Source organism: Elgaria multicarinata, chromosome 8, assembly GCF_023053635.1.
Source record: "Elgaria multicarinata webbii isolate HBS135686 ecotype San Diego chromosome 8, rElgMul1.1.pri, whole genome shotgun sequence".
Lineage (NCBI taxonomy): Eukaryota > Metazoa > Chordata > Lepidosauria > Squamata > Anguidae > Elgaria > Elgaria multicarinata.
This window is the reverse complement of record NC_086178.1, coordinates 107,545,972-107,562,792: the sequence shown is the minus strand read 5'-3', so window position 1 is coordinate 107,562,792 and position 16,821 is coordinate 107,545,972. Positions and strand designations below refer to the sequence as shown.

Genomic DNA, 16,821 nt, shown 5'->3' with positions numbered 1-16,821 from the left:
AATGGGAGTAACATGGCAGCAGTACTTGGCAGGTTGAGTTTTGTGCCATCTAATACGTGACACTTTTCTTGCGCGCGTCTCAGTAAGGGAAAATAAAACATGTACATGCCATTATGTGTGACACATGGCATAAAAAAATATTTTGTCATGGGTGCATGTACTGGGAAGCCAGTGCCCCCTATCTACATACACAGGTAACTGATAACATGTCTCCAAAGGGGAATCTGCACGTCGTACCGAGATCGCTTCTAAGCGAACCCAGTGCAGCGTGAAAGCGATTCTGTAACTTGCCTTTGGAAGAGCTGACGAAGAGACGTCTTTGCCGCTGCCGCTGCCACCCACAGACCTCCTCGCCGACCGGCGAGGACAGCTCGGCTGAAGAAGGCGGGGTTGGGAGCGGAAGAAGCTCTCCACCCCGCCTTCTTCCCCCGAGCTCTCCGTCCCAGCCGGCGAGGAGGTCTGTGGGTGGTGGCGGGGGCGGGGGTGGCGGGAAGGACGTCTCTTCGTCGGCTCTTCCAAAGTTAAGTTACACGATCGCTTTCACGCCGCACTGGGGTCGCTTAGAAGCGATCTCGGTACAACGTGCGGATTCCCCCCAAGAGTTGTCAGAGACCCATGGATTACCAATTCACATCTAATGAATAGGATTCAAGGGGCTGTCTATAAACTTTCAAGACTGAGGGGGTCCTTCCCATGGGACCCCCACGAAAAGCCGCTTCTGAAAGTTGGGGCCCCTTCAAAGTGGCATCCAACATAGCACAAATCGTTGCACTCAGAAATCAAAACTGGGGAATTCTTTGTGTACATGTAAGGAGCATATCAGAGATACACACGGGGCTCTTTGGACACCAGACTACGTATTCCTGAACATGTGGCTATATGAATGACTGCCTCATCTGTAAAATGAAGTTTGGAAACTGGCCCTTATTTTGAACATATGTCGGTAAAATAATTTCCAGATTTTCTAGCTGTCTTGTTTGCAGAGCATTTTTTTTGGCATTATCTGTAAGTGGATGTTCTATAACATCACTAAATCTGCACTAGAAATTTAGTTGTTTTTTAAGAAGAGGCAGATTAATTGCTATATGCAACATTTTATAGAAATGTGGGAATCCCTCTCCTGATTACAACCTTGTTCACTAACATTTCTTCACTTTATCTATTAGATTTCTAGAATCAGAGAGATTACATTTTATAAGTGCTCAAGGAGAAATACTGCAGACAGTTTAATATATGGCTCTATTGTAACCATATGTCTTACATTATAACTTCCTACCTACCCCAAGAATGAAACATAATTAACATTGAAGTTCAAGTTTTTCAAAAGCCACGGCTCACTTCTGCATGCCCAAGATAATGACCATGCCATTGTTTACATAGTCACTAATCCCACAATGGAAGGTGAGTCAAAAGCCTCTAGTTATCCAGGGACTCACTTATTTATTTATTACATTTTAATACTGCCTTTCATCCTTACTTTCTGCTTCCTTCTGCCTCTGATCAACCCCTTGATCGTGTAAACAAAGCAGAGACATTTTAGGGGTTGTTATCCCAGGATAACTGCTCATGTAAACAAGGTTTGATGCAGAAATGGCCCGATCCCTTGTATAGGCACAATGGGTTGGAAACAGGCTTAGTTATACTTAGAGTAAACCCACTGACATCAGTGGGGGCTTCAATTCATCAGGGATCTTCTCTAAGCTTGACTAAAGTTGGATCCAACCTATTGCCTTCAAGTGGTCACTGCATAGCTCATACATTTTGTCTAACCATGTCAAGGAACTTTATTAACACCCTAATGCTAAAGTTGAGAAGACATTGATTAGAGAGCATAATTCTCACATAAGATAGGCACAGTGATTAATGTTACACACATTTATGAAGTCCTAGAAAGACTCATGATTTGCCCAGTCATTTATCAGGATCTTGGACAGAATCCTGAGGTTTTGAGCTCCATTCACACACCTACTGCTAGATGATACTACAGTATGTGAATTAATGTATGGTAATTTCCATTTTTTTAAATGTGCAATCCACATAAGACTTGTTTGCTTAATGAGCCTTAGGAAAATAAAAGGAATTCATGGTTTGGTTTGGTGTTTTTTTTGTGTGTGTAGCATTTTGCCATATTCAGAATGAAGTATGTTATTGGAATAGGGTTTCTACTAACAGACAAAGAAAGAGCACATGTTCCTTTAAAAGCTCTGATGCAGACAGGTTTGGATTGACTTGCTATTATGCTGAAACCCTGTTGCCCTCTGTCCTCAAGAACCACAACTGGAGGCACACTATAGACTTTCCCCGAGCATTGAACGTCCTATGATAGACTTCGTTGCCCTTGGTGTACCCAGTTTTGTTAACATTTTGTAAAATTTTATAGTGCTTTAAAACCCCTCAGCATCTGTTTGGCCAGAAATAACAGTGAGGCAAACTAACGGAAGATGCCTCTCTCATAACACATTCAACTCTCTTAAAAATGTGTCTGTCTGTCTTCAGCCCTACAGCCCACAGATAGGACCTCAGCGATAGAACACATGCTTTATGTGAAGAAGGCCTCAGATTGAATTCCAGCAACTCCTGTTAGGGTAGGGATGGGGACCATGTTGCCCTCCAGATGTTGTTGGACTGCAATTCTCTCATGAACCCTCACCATTGACTTTCCTGACTAGTGCTGATAGGAGTTTCAGTCCAACAACATCTGGAGGACCACATATCACACTCCTGTACATTAAGGGATCTCTAGATGCTAGAAAATACATCTGCATGAGACTCTGGAAAACTACCACTAGTCCGACTTGATAAAAGGCAGCTTCATATGTTTACAATGGGAATTGGAGGTGACTGGGGCCTTAGCTAGACCTAAGGTTTATCCCGGGATCGTCCCATGGTTGTCCCTGCCTGCTCCCGGGATCCCCTGTGTGTCATTTACATGAACAGGGATGACCCTGGGACGATCCCGAGATAAACTTTAGCTCTAGCTAGGGCCTAAGATTCTAAGATGGGAGCAGTAATGGTTGGGGAAGGGTTAGGGTTAGGGCCTGCCAAATACCTCCCTGTCTTGTAGCCCTTTATCCTATCAGGTGCTAGATGCAAAAAAAACCCCAAAACCCCACAACGGACTGGTATTAATTTTATCTTGATCAGTGTAGCTCTTCCTTGTTATTGCTGACAGAAATAATCGTGGTATGTTTTAAGGTTGTAGTGCATAGCATGGCATTATTCCTCTTGGTGATCTAGTAACAACATGAAATGGCTTGACACAAAAAGGGCCCCAATTTGCTGATAATGTTAAACATCACCACTTAAAATAATCTTAAACGAAGAATATCTGAATTCCCTGTCTTCCTGCAGGTCTCTACACAAGCAGGTAGTACGTGTAACACTTCAGTCCTGTTTTATCTTAAATTAATACATAATAAAGAAAGAAAAGATGCTCTCTTACTATTATTCACAGCAGTTCCAATAATATACTTACTTAGGCTTCAAAATTGTCTTACTTAATAGAACTAGGGCAAATATTATATTTCCCTTAAAGAAGACAGGTAAAAGGGAAGGCTTTGCAGAGTAAATTTCTTTCCTATGAAATTTCTATGGCTACCTAAACATATTATATATTTAATAGGGAATTAATACAGCTAGACAATGAGTAATTCCATGAAAGTGTCATTGAATCTATAATGAGGAGGGCTAATGTACTTTTTTCAGTTAAGGTTTGGAGAATAATTCCCCCATTATTCACAGTAAATTTACCTCTGCCCACTCTGGTCCTAAATATTTGTACTGGCATATCTTCTGCAGTGATGGAGTAACAGCCCAGCAATGACGTGCACCCTGGTTCAGCATCTCCTGTCGATAAGCTTTCGGTCTACCATATAGCCAAATGTGGGGCAAATAGAAATTTGTACCTAGTGATATCCACAGTCCCTTCATTGCTTTTTTGCTCGTGTAAGCTCAAGGCCAATTCAGATGTTACAACCCTTCATGGTGGGTGGAATGTGTGAAACAATAAGAATATAGGTGAAATGTTTTTGTTTTTTAAAGAATGCCATAACGTTTGGGCAGTTCTCGGTGTCTATCCATTCCTGTCTTCTGTTGTCACTGTAAGTCATGTGTGGCTCAGAGACAGTTCCGATCTTGTTCTGGAGCCACTGACAGGTAATAGGAAAGCCACCCCCATATCTATTGTCCAAGGAGCTACACGATTCCTTTAGATGTGGGAAGTATGTACATTTCATGTTTCCCAGCTTGTGTATGAATGCACGGTGGAGCAGCTGGAGGCCCCGGCCCTCATCTAGTGAAGCCCTATTTCACTGCAGAAAAAAGGTACAGGATCTCTAGTCCAGAAGAGAGTGAGGGGCCAAACTGCACTAGAGGATATGTGAATGAGGATAATGACAGCAGAGAAACAGAAGCTTGGGGACAAGATCTGGGCTAGCCTGATATATTTGCTACATTTATATCCCACCTTTCCTTCAAGGAGCCCAAGGCGGCATATACAATCCTCCTCTCCATTTTATCCTCACAACAACCCTGTGAGGTGGTTTGGGCTGAGAGTCTGTGACTGGCCCAAAGTCACCCAGTGGGTTTCCATGGCCGAGTGGGGACTAGAACCTGGATCTCCCAAGTCCCAGTCCAACACTCTAGCCACTACACCACACTGGCTCTCCGGCTATGATGAGAACAAAGAAGTATTTGTCCTGTCTGCTACACGAAGTTATCGGTTATGTGGTTGAATGATGGTAGGAATTTTAGCCACCACTTGCATAGCAAGTTACATGGAGAAAGGAGAACTGTGATAAGGGGACAGTATTGGTCAACAAAAGCTGCAAAAATAAGGGTATACTAAGCACACTTACTCAAAAGTAAACCTTTAGATTTCAGTGGAACTTACTTTTAAGTAAACATGCTTACAATCGCTGCCTAAGAAAGATTAATTCCTGATTGACCCTTTCTGTTCTACCATTACATTTCCATGCAAACCACTCCCTCGAACATTCATTCACTTTTTCTTTTAAACCCTCAGATTCTATTAACCGAGAGCCCACCAAAAGCCTAATTTCAGCAGCCCTGGAGGACTCTGGGAAAGCAAGCAACCAGATGGAGCTTTCAGATCAACCCTGAAGTTAAGAAAATTTAACATCCCCCCCATTCCTTAAGTCTTTTACTAGCTCAGCCCCCCATGCATTAATTGCTTGTGGCATTGGCTAGAACACTCAATGAACTGTCCATTTTATCTACTGCCTGCAGAAACCATTAGTATCGCCCATCTGTATCTCCATGACATTATATACCTCTCTTGACAAACATTATTGCTTCACCTGGGCAGGATACTGGAACTGTGTAAACAATCAACAGAAACCACATTAGTGATTCTGTCATGAACATGACAGGCGCAGCCCAGCAAGAACTGTTACTGCACAACCCTCACCCGCCTTAGTGTGGCTTGCGTGATGTCGTCGTGCAAGACCCCAAGAAAGAATGGAGGCCGTACAGCAGCAGTGCTCACTGATTTGTGCCTTACATCAGTAACTTCTGTTTCACACACTCACACATGCACACACACACACACACACACATATATATATATATAACACCGTAGTCCTATAAATACAACTTGCACGTATACACATACACAGGAAAAGGGTTACATTCTATTAAAGGTAAGGCATATTATTAGTTTATTGATAGGCAATATTGGCGATGTACTGGGTTCTTCTCCCACTTTCTTTTGACTGCCATGTGCTACTGGAGGAACTCCAAATGTGGTGGTAGAGGCAATCCCTGTGGGTGTTTATTGCACACGGCGACAGTAGTAGCCCAACACTTTGCATTTCTCACAGAGATGCTGAGGGTGTTCTTTGCTTTGATCGGAAACATCCAGGCCATCAGGCTTTTCCAGGGGTCTCTGCATAGGGAATGTAAGCACAAGCATTAGGCATTGGCATAAATGTTAACCGTTTATAGCTCTTTTCCTTATCGATATGAAACCTGGGTAACACAGGACCATTTTCAAAATGGAAGTCTAGAAATGCCCAGAGAACTTTCACAGAGAGCTGTCTGCTGATTAAAAAACATTTAGGTTAATCATTGCAATTTAAATACTTCTTATTCTTAAAGCACATACAAATCATTGGGTACTATATAAAAAAATTAAGAAAACAGGGATTGAATGCTTATAAGTAATCTGCCTCTCAATTGATTAATCAATTATAATTCATTCCTCTCTGGCCTTTGCTTATTCATATTCCCTTGTTCCCACAGCCTTAATATAGGTGCCCCATTGAGATATCAAAGGAGGTCTGAGATCATTGTCGATGGCCACCAGGGCTACAGCTGGGACTCCTCCAGTCTGTGCATTGCTACATAGTATGGTGAGGCACCAAGATGGCACGGTTAGGGGGTTCCCTCAGCTCTGTTGTATTTTTAGGGTCTGCCCACCAAGGCATTCCACTGCCTCTCCCTGACCCAGAAAGACTATAAAGATTTGCAGCTCAGGCTGCAACTTTGCCTGAGCAATAAGGGTCACAACTATCTTGTGCCCTCATCTTGCGGTTGACAAAGGCCCAGCAATAATAATTTACAATTTAATCAACAAAAGCTATCCTTCCATTTACAGAAGAAAAGGCTCTTCTTGATGCTTTTTTTCTTTCATTTCCTATTACAGTAACACACCACAACCCAAATCCTCCAGAAAAATAAACAAGTACACCCTTCTTTCAGGTCCACTGATTAAAATTGTCCTTTTCCAATAGATCTAGTAAAGCTTTAGTTGATTAATGTATTGATTTAAGCTCACTGTCCCTATTTTACTTGTTTGAAATAAGTGATAGAATTATTATAAACTCAGGATGGCTTTACATGTCAATTTGCCACATTTGAAGCTGCACTTTCTTGTAACTTTCATACTCGGTACCATACATGCACAGGTCCAAAGTAAACACCTTTGTGTGTTACCAGTATCATGGCCAACAGCAGAGGCTCATGCAACAGGGCAGTCATTAAGCTCTTCTTGACCCATTAGGGAGACCCCCACCAAGACCTAACAATGCAGTCTTGGCTGTCACTGGGTGCAGTGCATGGCCAGTTTGGGGACTGAGCTTACTGCTTCCACCTTGGCTAAGCTCTACTCTAAGTGTGCAAGTACCCCAGAGTTCAACAAATTCATGGAGTAAAAGGCTATCAATGACTGCTAGTCCTGATGGCTCTATGCTACCTCTAGTATCAGAGGCAGTAAGCCTGTATACACCAGTTGCTGGGGAACACAAGTGGAAAAATGTTGTTGCACTCTTGTCCTGCTTGTGGATGTCCTGTGGGCAGCTGGTTGACCACTGTGTGAACAGAATTGCTGGACTTGATGGACCCTTGGTTAGATTCAGCATGGCTCTTCTTCTGTTATGTTCTTTTCAATGGTGCAGGTGTTGTCTCTCATTGCCCCTCATTGGCTGTGCCTCCATGTCTTACCTCCAATCGTTAAGGGGCCCAGTTGGCCATAGGCCTTGAAAAGCAGAATCTAGGTTGCCCAGCGAGGTACTAAGGAAGGAAAGGAACCTCACGTGCAAGCACTTGAGTCATTCCTGACTCCTAGAGGGAGTCCTGCTTTCGCTGACGTTTTCTTGGCAGACTTTGTAGTGGGGTGGTTTGCCATTGCCTTCCCCAGTCACAGTTACCTTCCCCCCAGCTAGCTGAGTACTCATTTTACCGACCTTGGAAGGATGGAAGGCTGAGTCGACCTGAGCCGGCTGCCTGAGAACCAGCTTCCGCTGGGATCAAACTCAGAACGTGGGGAGAGTTTTGGCTGCAGTAACTGCCGCTTACCACTCTGCGCCACACGAGGTACTAAATCATGCCACTAAAAGAGAAGCCTGCAAAGGCCTCATTGCTGGCAGATTAAGGATTTAGCTAGACCTAAAGTTTATCCCAGGATTGTTCTGGGGTCATCCCTGTTCATGTAAATGACACACAGGATATCCCGGGAGCAGGCAGGGACAACCCCGGGATAAACCTTAGGTCTAGCTAAGGCCTTAGTTTTGTCTCGTTACTGGAAATACCAGAAGTGCTGAGTTTTGCCTTATAAACAAAAGCAGTGGCCCTTAATGAACATTAGACAGTTTCACTGGAGGGCCTGTGAGAATGGTCCAGCAGTAGGTGCCAATTACTTCAGAGAGCAAGGGCAAAGATGCGTGGATAGAGTGTCCATTTGTATGTCTCACTTGCCTTTCTTCCCTGCATGGGACAGCTTCCCATTGTTTAACAGGAGAAAGCCAGGCGTCATAATGCCAGCAAGGAAAAAGGAAATGTAAAGACCACACAAGTAAGTGGCTGAAGACATTCGTGTGGGAACAGATCTGGCAATCGTCCTGCATGTAAAGGTATGCGCAAACACATTTGGAGTTTCTTTTAAGCAGACCTCGAAAGTTGTGCCAACCACACTGCTCTGTGGTGAAAGCAGTTAGCCTAAAATAAAAACACTGAATGTGTTTTGTTCTTCAGAACACGGAGCCAAACAAACTTTATTCTAGCACTATTACCGAATGGCCATTTGTGTGCTATGAAAATGCCATTACACATAGTTTCCCCTAAAATGCAATCTCATATTAGAACCCAGGCTGAGTGAAGAGGAAGCTGAGAGATGGTTTACCATAGCTGCTGAGTGTGAGCAACTGGGAAGACCCCAGTTCAAATTTAAACTGAGCCAACAAACTCACAGGGCTATTGTAAGGGTTAATGAGATAAATGTGTGTATAGCTGCGCACACTAAAATTGTGCTATATTGGTTAATTAATAGAACTATCAAGACTCATAATGCTTTGCAAAGTTTCATATCCAAAAAAGGAGACAGGCCCCTTTCTGCCTGACAGAGCTTAAAAAAAATTCTCCCTATCCACTTTCTCAACCTTTTTATCTGTCACTTTTTTCCTAAGCTGTTTGAACTTTCTATTTCAAATAATAATAATAATCTATATAAATAAAAATGAAAAAGACCGTTCGTTATTGTCGTTATATCTCCGAAAGTTCTTCACCGATTGCTTTGAAATTTTGACACAGCGTTGCGTTCGAATACGCGAGCGTTGTTATGTAACTATGTTCTCTATGGGGTCAAAGGTTTGTCTTAAAATCGAAGAAATAGGCCTCCTCAAAACCAGTCCTGCTGATCATTGTGACATCACCAACCAGTAGGCCAATCCGCTGCCTCCTCTCCTATTTGCATGTACTCTCGCAATTGGCTGAGTGAATATAGATGTCACACCTGTGACAGTTACACGTTCTGAAGAAAGGTAACTGCCAGGAGTTTCCAGTAACCTCCTCACCGTAAAAACATGCTTTTATATCTCCGAAAGTTCTTCACCGATTGCTTTGAAATTTTGACACAGCGTTGCGTTCGAATACGCGAGCGTTGTTATGTAACTATGTTCTCTATGGGGTCAAAGGTTTGTCTTAAAATCGAATAGGCCTCCTCAAAACCAGTCCTGCTGATCATTGTGACATCACCAACCAGTAGGCCAATCCGCTCCCTCTGCCTCCTCTCCTATTTGCATGTACTCTCGCAATTGGCTGAGTGAATATAGATGTCACACCTGTGACAGTTACACGTTCTGAAGAAAGGTAACTGCCATGAGTTTCCACTAACCTCCTCAACGTAAAAAAAACCCTTTTTTAAAAACCAAACAAACTGCTTTACTTCATCCAAATAATGCCTCGCAGAAGATCACACTTAGGTCGTCGTACTCGCGGAGCGGAAGCACTGCGACGAGAAATTGCAAATCAGACTCAGGAAGAACGGGCTTCAGCAAATGAGAAAAAAAGAAAAAAAATGGCTCAAATACGTGCCAAGGAATCAACCAAGCAACGTTCAGCCAGACTTGAGGATGCACGGTTGCGAGCACGGCAATCGCGTACTACAGCTACAGATCTGATTTGTTCTCAACAGAATGAACGCGAAAGGCTGAGAGGGGCTGAAAGACGTCAACAAGAAACAGCACATCAGTGTCAAACACGACTCCGTGGTAAACAATCACACGATTACAATCGCCTTGCATTCCGGTACAACCCAGCTGATGATTATAGTTTGAGGCGGCATGTTCTCATCGGCACTATGACTGAAGTGTGTCCTTATTGCAAGGCTCTGAAATTTAATGGAGAAACAAAAGGAATGTGTTGTGCTGCTGGAAAAATTAAACTGCCTCAACTTGGAGAACCACCAGAGCCATTACAAACTTTGCTTGCCGGATATACCGCTGAATCAAAGCATTTCCTATCTAACATCAGGAAATACAACTCATGCTTCCAAATGACGTCGTTCGGCGCAGAAATCATCACAGCTCCATTTATGCCAACTTTCAAAGTCAAAGGACAAATTTATCATAAAGCCAGCTCCTTCCTTCCGTTTCAAGCTAGTCAACATAAATTCCTACAAATGTATTTCATTGGTGATGGCAATGATGAATTGAATGCACGCTGCGGAATTTATACCGGCATGAAAAGGTCCATTGTTTCAAAACTGCAACAGCTACTTCACGAAAAAAACAATTTAGAACATTTGTTCAAAACAGCAATTGACATGATGCCATCTGATACACACAAGATTGTTATTCATGCTGACAAAACGCCTGCTGGAGAACATGTGCGAAGATTCAATGCTCCAACTATAGACGAAGTGGCAATTGTTATAGTCGGAGATCAATCTTGACAGGACCTTTCAAAGGTGAAGATGTCCTCATTCCTCGCATTTCTATGATTCCAAGAGATATGCCATTTCAATTTAAGAGATTGCAATTCCCAATTCGATTGGCGTTTGCAATCACCATCAACAAAGCTCAGGGCCAATCTTTAGAATTGTGCGGTTTAGATCTAGACACAGATTGCTTCTCACATGGACAATTATATGTTGCGTGTTCTAGAGTTGGCAAACCAGACAATCTCTATATCTACACAGACAATGGAACAACTAAAAATATTGTATATCCACAAGCATTGTGAAATTAAACATATTAGAAACATCCGCTTTGTCTTTTCTTTCTTTTCAATTTAACCAGACTGAGCCACAGCAACGCGTGGCAGGGTACAGCTAGTCTATATAAATAAAAATGTAAATGTTTGTTTGTTCCTAATCTAAAATCTCTGAAAGTTCTTCACCGATTGCTTTGAAATTTTGACACAACGTTGCATTCGAATACGCGTGTTTTTTTATGTAACTATATTATAGATGGGGACAAAAGTGTGTCTTAGAATCGAAGAAATAGGGTATATAAAAGCCCAGAGGCCTCCTCCAAGCCACTTATGCAAATAGGAGAGAAGTCATTGTGACATCACCAACCAGTAGGCCAATCCACTGCCTCTGCCTTCTCTCCTATTTCCATGTTCTCTCCTATTTGGCGCCATCTAGCGATGTTTCTCGGAACTGCGGCCTTCTATGGAAGTTCCAAGTTCTGAAGAAAGGTAACTGCCAGGAGATTCCGGCCTAGCAGAGGGGCCAAAACCCACTAACCTCCTCACCACACCTGTGACAGGTAAAAACATGCTTTTTTTAAAAAAACAGCACCATCTGTTGGACGTAAAAGCAACACATGCTGGTCAGGCTGGAAGATACATAAGCAGCAATGAAGCTGTATGGCGAATTCTTTCATTTCCTATACATGAACGACGTCCAGCTGTTGTTCACTTAGCAGTACATCTAGAAAATGGACAATGCCTTTATTTCACAGCTGCAAATGTGCAACAAATAGCCCTGAATCCACTGGCTACAATGTTAACTGCTTTCTTCACGTTATGTCAAAATGACGCGTTTGCGAAAACACTGCTGTATTCGGAAGTGCCTACGTATTACACATGGAATGCGAGTAGAAAATCATTTGAAAGACGCAAACGAGGAGAGCGAGTCGACGGACAACCTGGCATATTCAAAGAAACTACGATAGGCAGACTGTACACCGTGCATCCCAATCAAGAGGAATGCTTCTTTCTTCGCATGCTATTGGTAAATGTGGCCGGTCCAACGTCTTTCCAGCAATTGAGAATTGTCAACGGCGTTACACATGCCACTTTCCGCAGTGCATGTCAAGCTCTGAATTTATTGGAGAACGACCAACACTGGGATGTATGCATTAATGACGGGTGCAACACGTCACATCCAAATCAAATTCGTGCATTGTTTGCAATCATAATGACCGTCTGCTCTCCTTAATCTCCAACAGAGTTATGGGAGAAATATAAATCGCACATGGTTGAAGATATTTTCCGTCGAATACGCAAGGAAAATTCAAATATGAACATGGATTCCACAGCAGAAATCTACAACGAAGCGTTGATAATGATTGAAGATTTGTGCTTAGAAATCGCTAACAAAGTTCTCAATCAACTGGGAATGCCATCACCGAATCGATCTGCTCCTGCTTCGTTCGATGTAGAATTGCGTCGTGAACAAAATTACAACACGGGTGATCTTTTGTCGGATGTGCAATCAAATATTCCTAAACTAACGCTTGAGCAAAATGGCATTTATGATCAAATAATGCAAACTGTCAATAACGGGGTTGGAGAAATCTTCTTCTTAGATGCGCCAGGAGGAACTGGTAAAACGTTCCTAATTAGATTGCTTCTGGGAGCAATTCGATCCCAAAATGACATAGCCTTAGCTTTTGCGTCGTCCGGAATAGCTGCGACATTGCTACCAGGTGGAAGAACTGCTCATTCCGCTTTGAAATTGCCATTGAACATGCAATTCATTGAAACTCCCACGTGCAACATTTCCAAAGCATCCGGCATGGGAAAACTATTGCAGAAATGCAAACTTATTGTTTGGGATGAATGCACAATGGCGCACAAAAAATCGCTCGAGGTTCTTGATCGATCATTGCAAGATTTGCGTGGAAACATCAGACCATTTGGGAACACATTAATATTGCTTGCAGGAGATTTCAGGCAAACATTACCTGTAATTCCTCGCTTGACACCAGCGGACGAAATAAATGCTTGCCTGAAATACTCTACTTTGTGGCGACAGGTAAAGACGTTAAAATTAACTACTAATCTAAGAGATTGCAATTCCCAATTCGATTGGCGTTTGCAATCAACATCAACAAAGCTCAGGGCCAATCTTTAGAATTGTGCGGTTTAGATCTAGACACGGATTGGTTCTCACATGGACAATTATATGTTGCATGTTCTAGAGTCGGCAAACCAGACAATCTCTATATCTGCACAGACAATGGAACAACAAAAAATATTGTATACCCACAACCATTGTGAAATTAAACATATTAGAAACGTGCGCTTTGTCTTTTCTTTCTTTTCCATTTCACCAGACTGAGCCACAGCAACGCGTGGCCGGGTACAACTAGTAATAATAATAATAATAATAATAATAATAATAATAATAATAATAGTAGTAGTAGTAGTAGTAATAATAATCCCTTTAACATTTACAAAAATATTGCTGGCATTTTTTCTTCACTATTGTCATTTTGTTTTAAATTCAGCCTACTTCCAGCCATATTATCTGGACTTTCTTAATCTTTCTCCCTCTCTTCCCCTGCCCCCATCTGCCTCACTGAATATAATCTTGATCAGTAGAATCTTCTAAACAGCTCACTACACAAACACTAACAGATCATTTAAATAAATATATGAAAAAGGTGGTTAAATAAGAAGAGAAAGTGAGACAATGACTGGGTTTGCACACCATGCTAACTCATGGTTTATTGAACCCATGGTTAACCTATGATTTATTGCCTTACTCAGGCAGATTTTCTAGCAGACAATCAAACAAACTGTGGTTTGTTTTCTCAGTCCCTGGGTTGTTTGTTTCACTCTGCCTGCTTCGTTCCTGTATCCTAAATGACTCCATGGTGCTATAGTACGAGCATGTAGAACAGCTGGTTTTCTTACCATTCTTGCCTGCCACCTCTGTAACCTACCAAAATAACCCTTGAACAACCCACGACTTTGGGTTCACATGTAACGACAACTCATGGTTTAAACAACCCAGAGTTCACAACCCAATAACAAAACATGGGTTCTCTTTCTGGGTTGTTTAAGATTAATAATCCAGTGTTGGTTAGCTCTGCTGGGTTTGCACATCATGAGAACCCAGGATTCAACAACCCACGTGCCTGTTTGGTGCATTCTCTTCCCTTTCTTACTGTTTTATTCTGATTTTATTAGAATGTAAGCCTATGTGGCAGAGTATTGCTATTTTATTGTTTTACTATGCACAGCACCATGTACACTGATGGTGCTACATAAATAAATACTACTACTACTAATAATAAATAGACAATGAGTTTTATGTGTGAACAAGGTCATTGATTAAAATCAGGAAAAAGTTATACTAGGTTCAAATGTAAAAATCCCAATCTAACACTGGGAAAGAGCTGTTTGTGCACGTACTACCTCCTCGCTTCTTTCAAATGTCTTAATTCAATACTTCCAGGGTTTGTTAAACCAGAGCTTCGATGATGTCCAAATTGGGAAACTGTAGTTTAAGCAATCCCTACAAGCCAGGATATTTTATTTATTTATTTATTTATTTATTTATTTATTTAGCACCAACAATGTACTTGGTGCTATACAAACCACAGTTCCATCCTGGTTTAACACCTTGGTTTAGGGCATCACTTAAGCAACAGACCAGACACAGTAGAAAAATGGTTTAACAAAATCCAGCACTGTTGAATTATGGTGCAAGAGCAAAGGGAAAAGGAGACGAGAGACTGTACATGCATCACAATTTACTGGAATTGTTATCTGAATCCAAGAAAGGAGGAATTGGTTGATTAGAGTGATGGACAAAAGGTTATAAACCAACTTGATGTCTGTGTATGATGTCAGAATTGCAAATCTATCTCTCACTCTTCGTTCAGCGCAATGAACCTTTGCCAAACCAATGCATAAGATTTTGGAGTATCACATTTATATGCAATCATTTATTTAATGCCCCCAGAACAACATGCCCTCCATCCAGTTTTCCATCAAATTTATGATTATGATCTTGGGTACAGTCCAACAATGTTTCAGATTGCAACTTTCTTGCTCTTTCTCCACTTACCTTCCCCTGTAGCAGCCTTAAAATTTTAACACAGATTAAACTTAAAAAAAAAAAAAAAGTCAGAATCCAGAAAGGGAATTAGCTGTTTATTCCCAGGCAGTCCTAAAAACAAAAGTACTGTTTGAAATTACACATCCTGTTAGAGAGATGGAAACAAACCACAAGCCAGAGTGGAAATAACAGCCCTTAGGAAATAAGCAAAGATGTGCTATATTTTAAGATTCAAGTAAAAACAATACCCTGGTTGCTCTTGTAACTGAATACCTACATTGCCACATTTATTGAACTGAAAAGCTGAAATGAAGGAATTTGATGAAAGTTGGATTTATTGATTTCCTCTGCAGTGCGCTCAACTGTTCACAAAGGTCCCCCTCTCCCCCACACCATCCCCCCATGCACCACCACCATCAAGGGCCTGTGCTGGGCTTAGAAGAAAAGCTTCTGTTAGTTCAGTCCTTTCCATTAATTCTGCTGCAGTGGTAATTCTGTGCCCTAGTGGGAGCCTTGCAAGGTAGTAGCGGGGACCTTGCCCCACGATTAAGAGAGCAGCAGAGCGAGCCTTACTCAGGACAGCTGTGCTGTGCAAAGGCGCCTGAGAAGCTGCTGTGACCAGACCCAACAGAGAAATACAACAGTTGCTGTGTTTATTGATATAAACCAGCTTTAAACAAATTAACATGAATACCCAGGAATATTTTTTTCCTGGAAGTAGAGCAAAGGATGTTGGGAATGCCAAGCGTTTCTTGGACCACAGTCAGAAACAATATCTTTCCCTGATTTGTTTTTCCCATGCATTGGTTGATTTCAGTTTTATTGGCCTGCAAGCCATTTAGATTTCAGAAATGTTATTGTTACCAGCACGTTACGACATACTTGCAGAGAAGAGACATTAGAAACACAGGAAACCAGGTTGCTGCGGGCCAGTTGGAGGCCACAAGCAGTGCTTGGGCTGCATAGGAACATAGGAAGCTGCCTTATACTGAGTCAGAGCATTGGTCCATCTAGCCCAGTATTGTCGACACTGACTGGCAGCAGCTCTCCAGGTTTTCAGGCAGGATTCTTTCCTTGTCCTACCTGGAGAAGCCAGGGATCGAACTGTGGACCTTCTGCATGCAAAGCATGTGCGCTAGCACACTGAGCTACGACCCCTCCCCAATGCATGCATCACCAGCATGTATCTGGTGAAGTGTAGTTGAGGACTCAGATTCCAGAAAGAACACATCTATGAAAGCCCAGGCTTACCCAGCATTTAAACCAAAATATCACTAGCGAGCAGATTAGCCGGTGTGTGTGTGTAGGGCACATAATCTACAGCAGTAGTTGCCAAACAGTCTACCTGAAGGAACCCTGTCCTCATCCATTGGCTGAGTACATTTCGAAAGCTTGATATATGCCATAGAACCTTGGTGCAATTTGGGGGCATGCCTGAGTGCATCATCAGTTCATGTGGGCACCAGCCAGGCCAGCTGGGTCTTACTGTTGCTCCATATGTATCAAGGGCCAACCTAGACATAACAGTGGCAGATCTGTGTGTTTAAACCTGGATCTGCTTCAATCACATAAAATGTTGGTTATGGTTGTCCAGCTAAGAGCAAAAGGAGTGCTAAACCCTACTCTTCCTGCCACCTCCCTCACCTGCATCCACTTTCCCCAAGTGCTTGTCTCCTAGGTTGGTTCACTTTTGCTATGAGATTCAGAACTGGGTGGAGATAAATGTTATGGGTGGAGATAAACGTCAGGGGGCAGACCAAGTGAAAAGCCAGTGTCACAGGCTGGGA

General features: G+C 42.3%; 1 protein-coding gene across 1 annotated transcript in view; it reads right to left on the bottom strand.

Moving 5' to 3' along the window:
- Positions 1-601: 601 nt before the first annotated feature.
- The window catches only part of ZCCHC24 (zinc finger CCHC-type containing 24), a 193,549-nt gene continuing 177,329 nt past the window's right edge, over positions 602-16,821 (bottom strand). Inside the window, exon 4 of the mRNA XM_063133166.1 lies at positions 602-5,905. Coding sequence (XP_062989236.1) covers positions 5,792-5,905 — 114 coding nt within the window. The 3' untranslated portion in view covers positions 602-5,791. The remainder of the gene's footprint in view (positions 5,906-16,821) is intronic.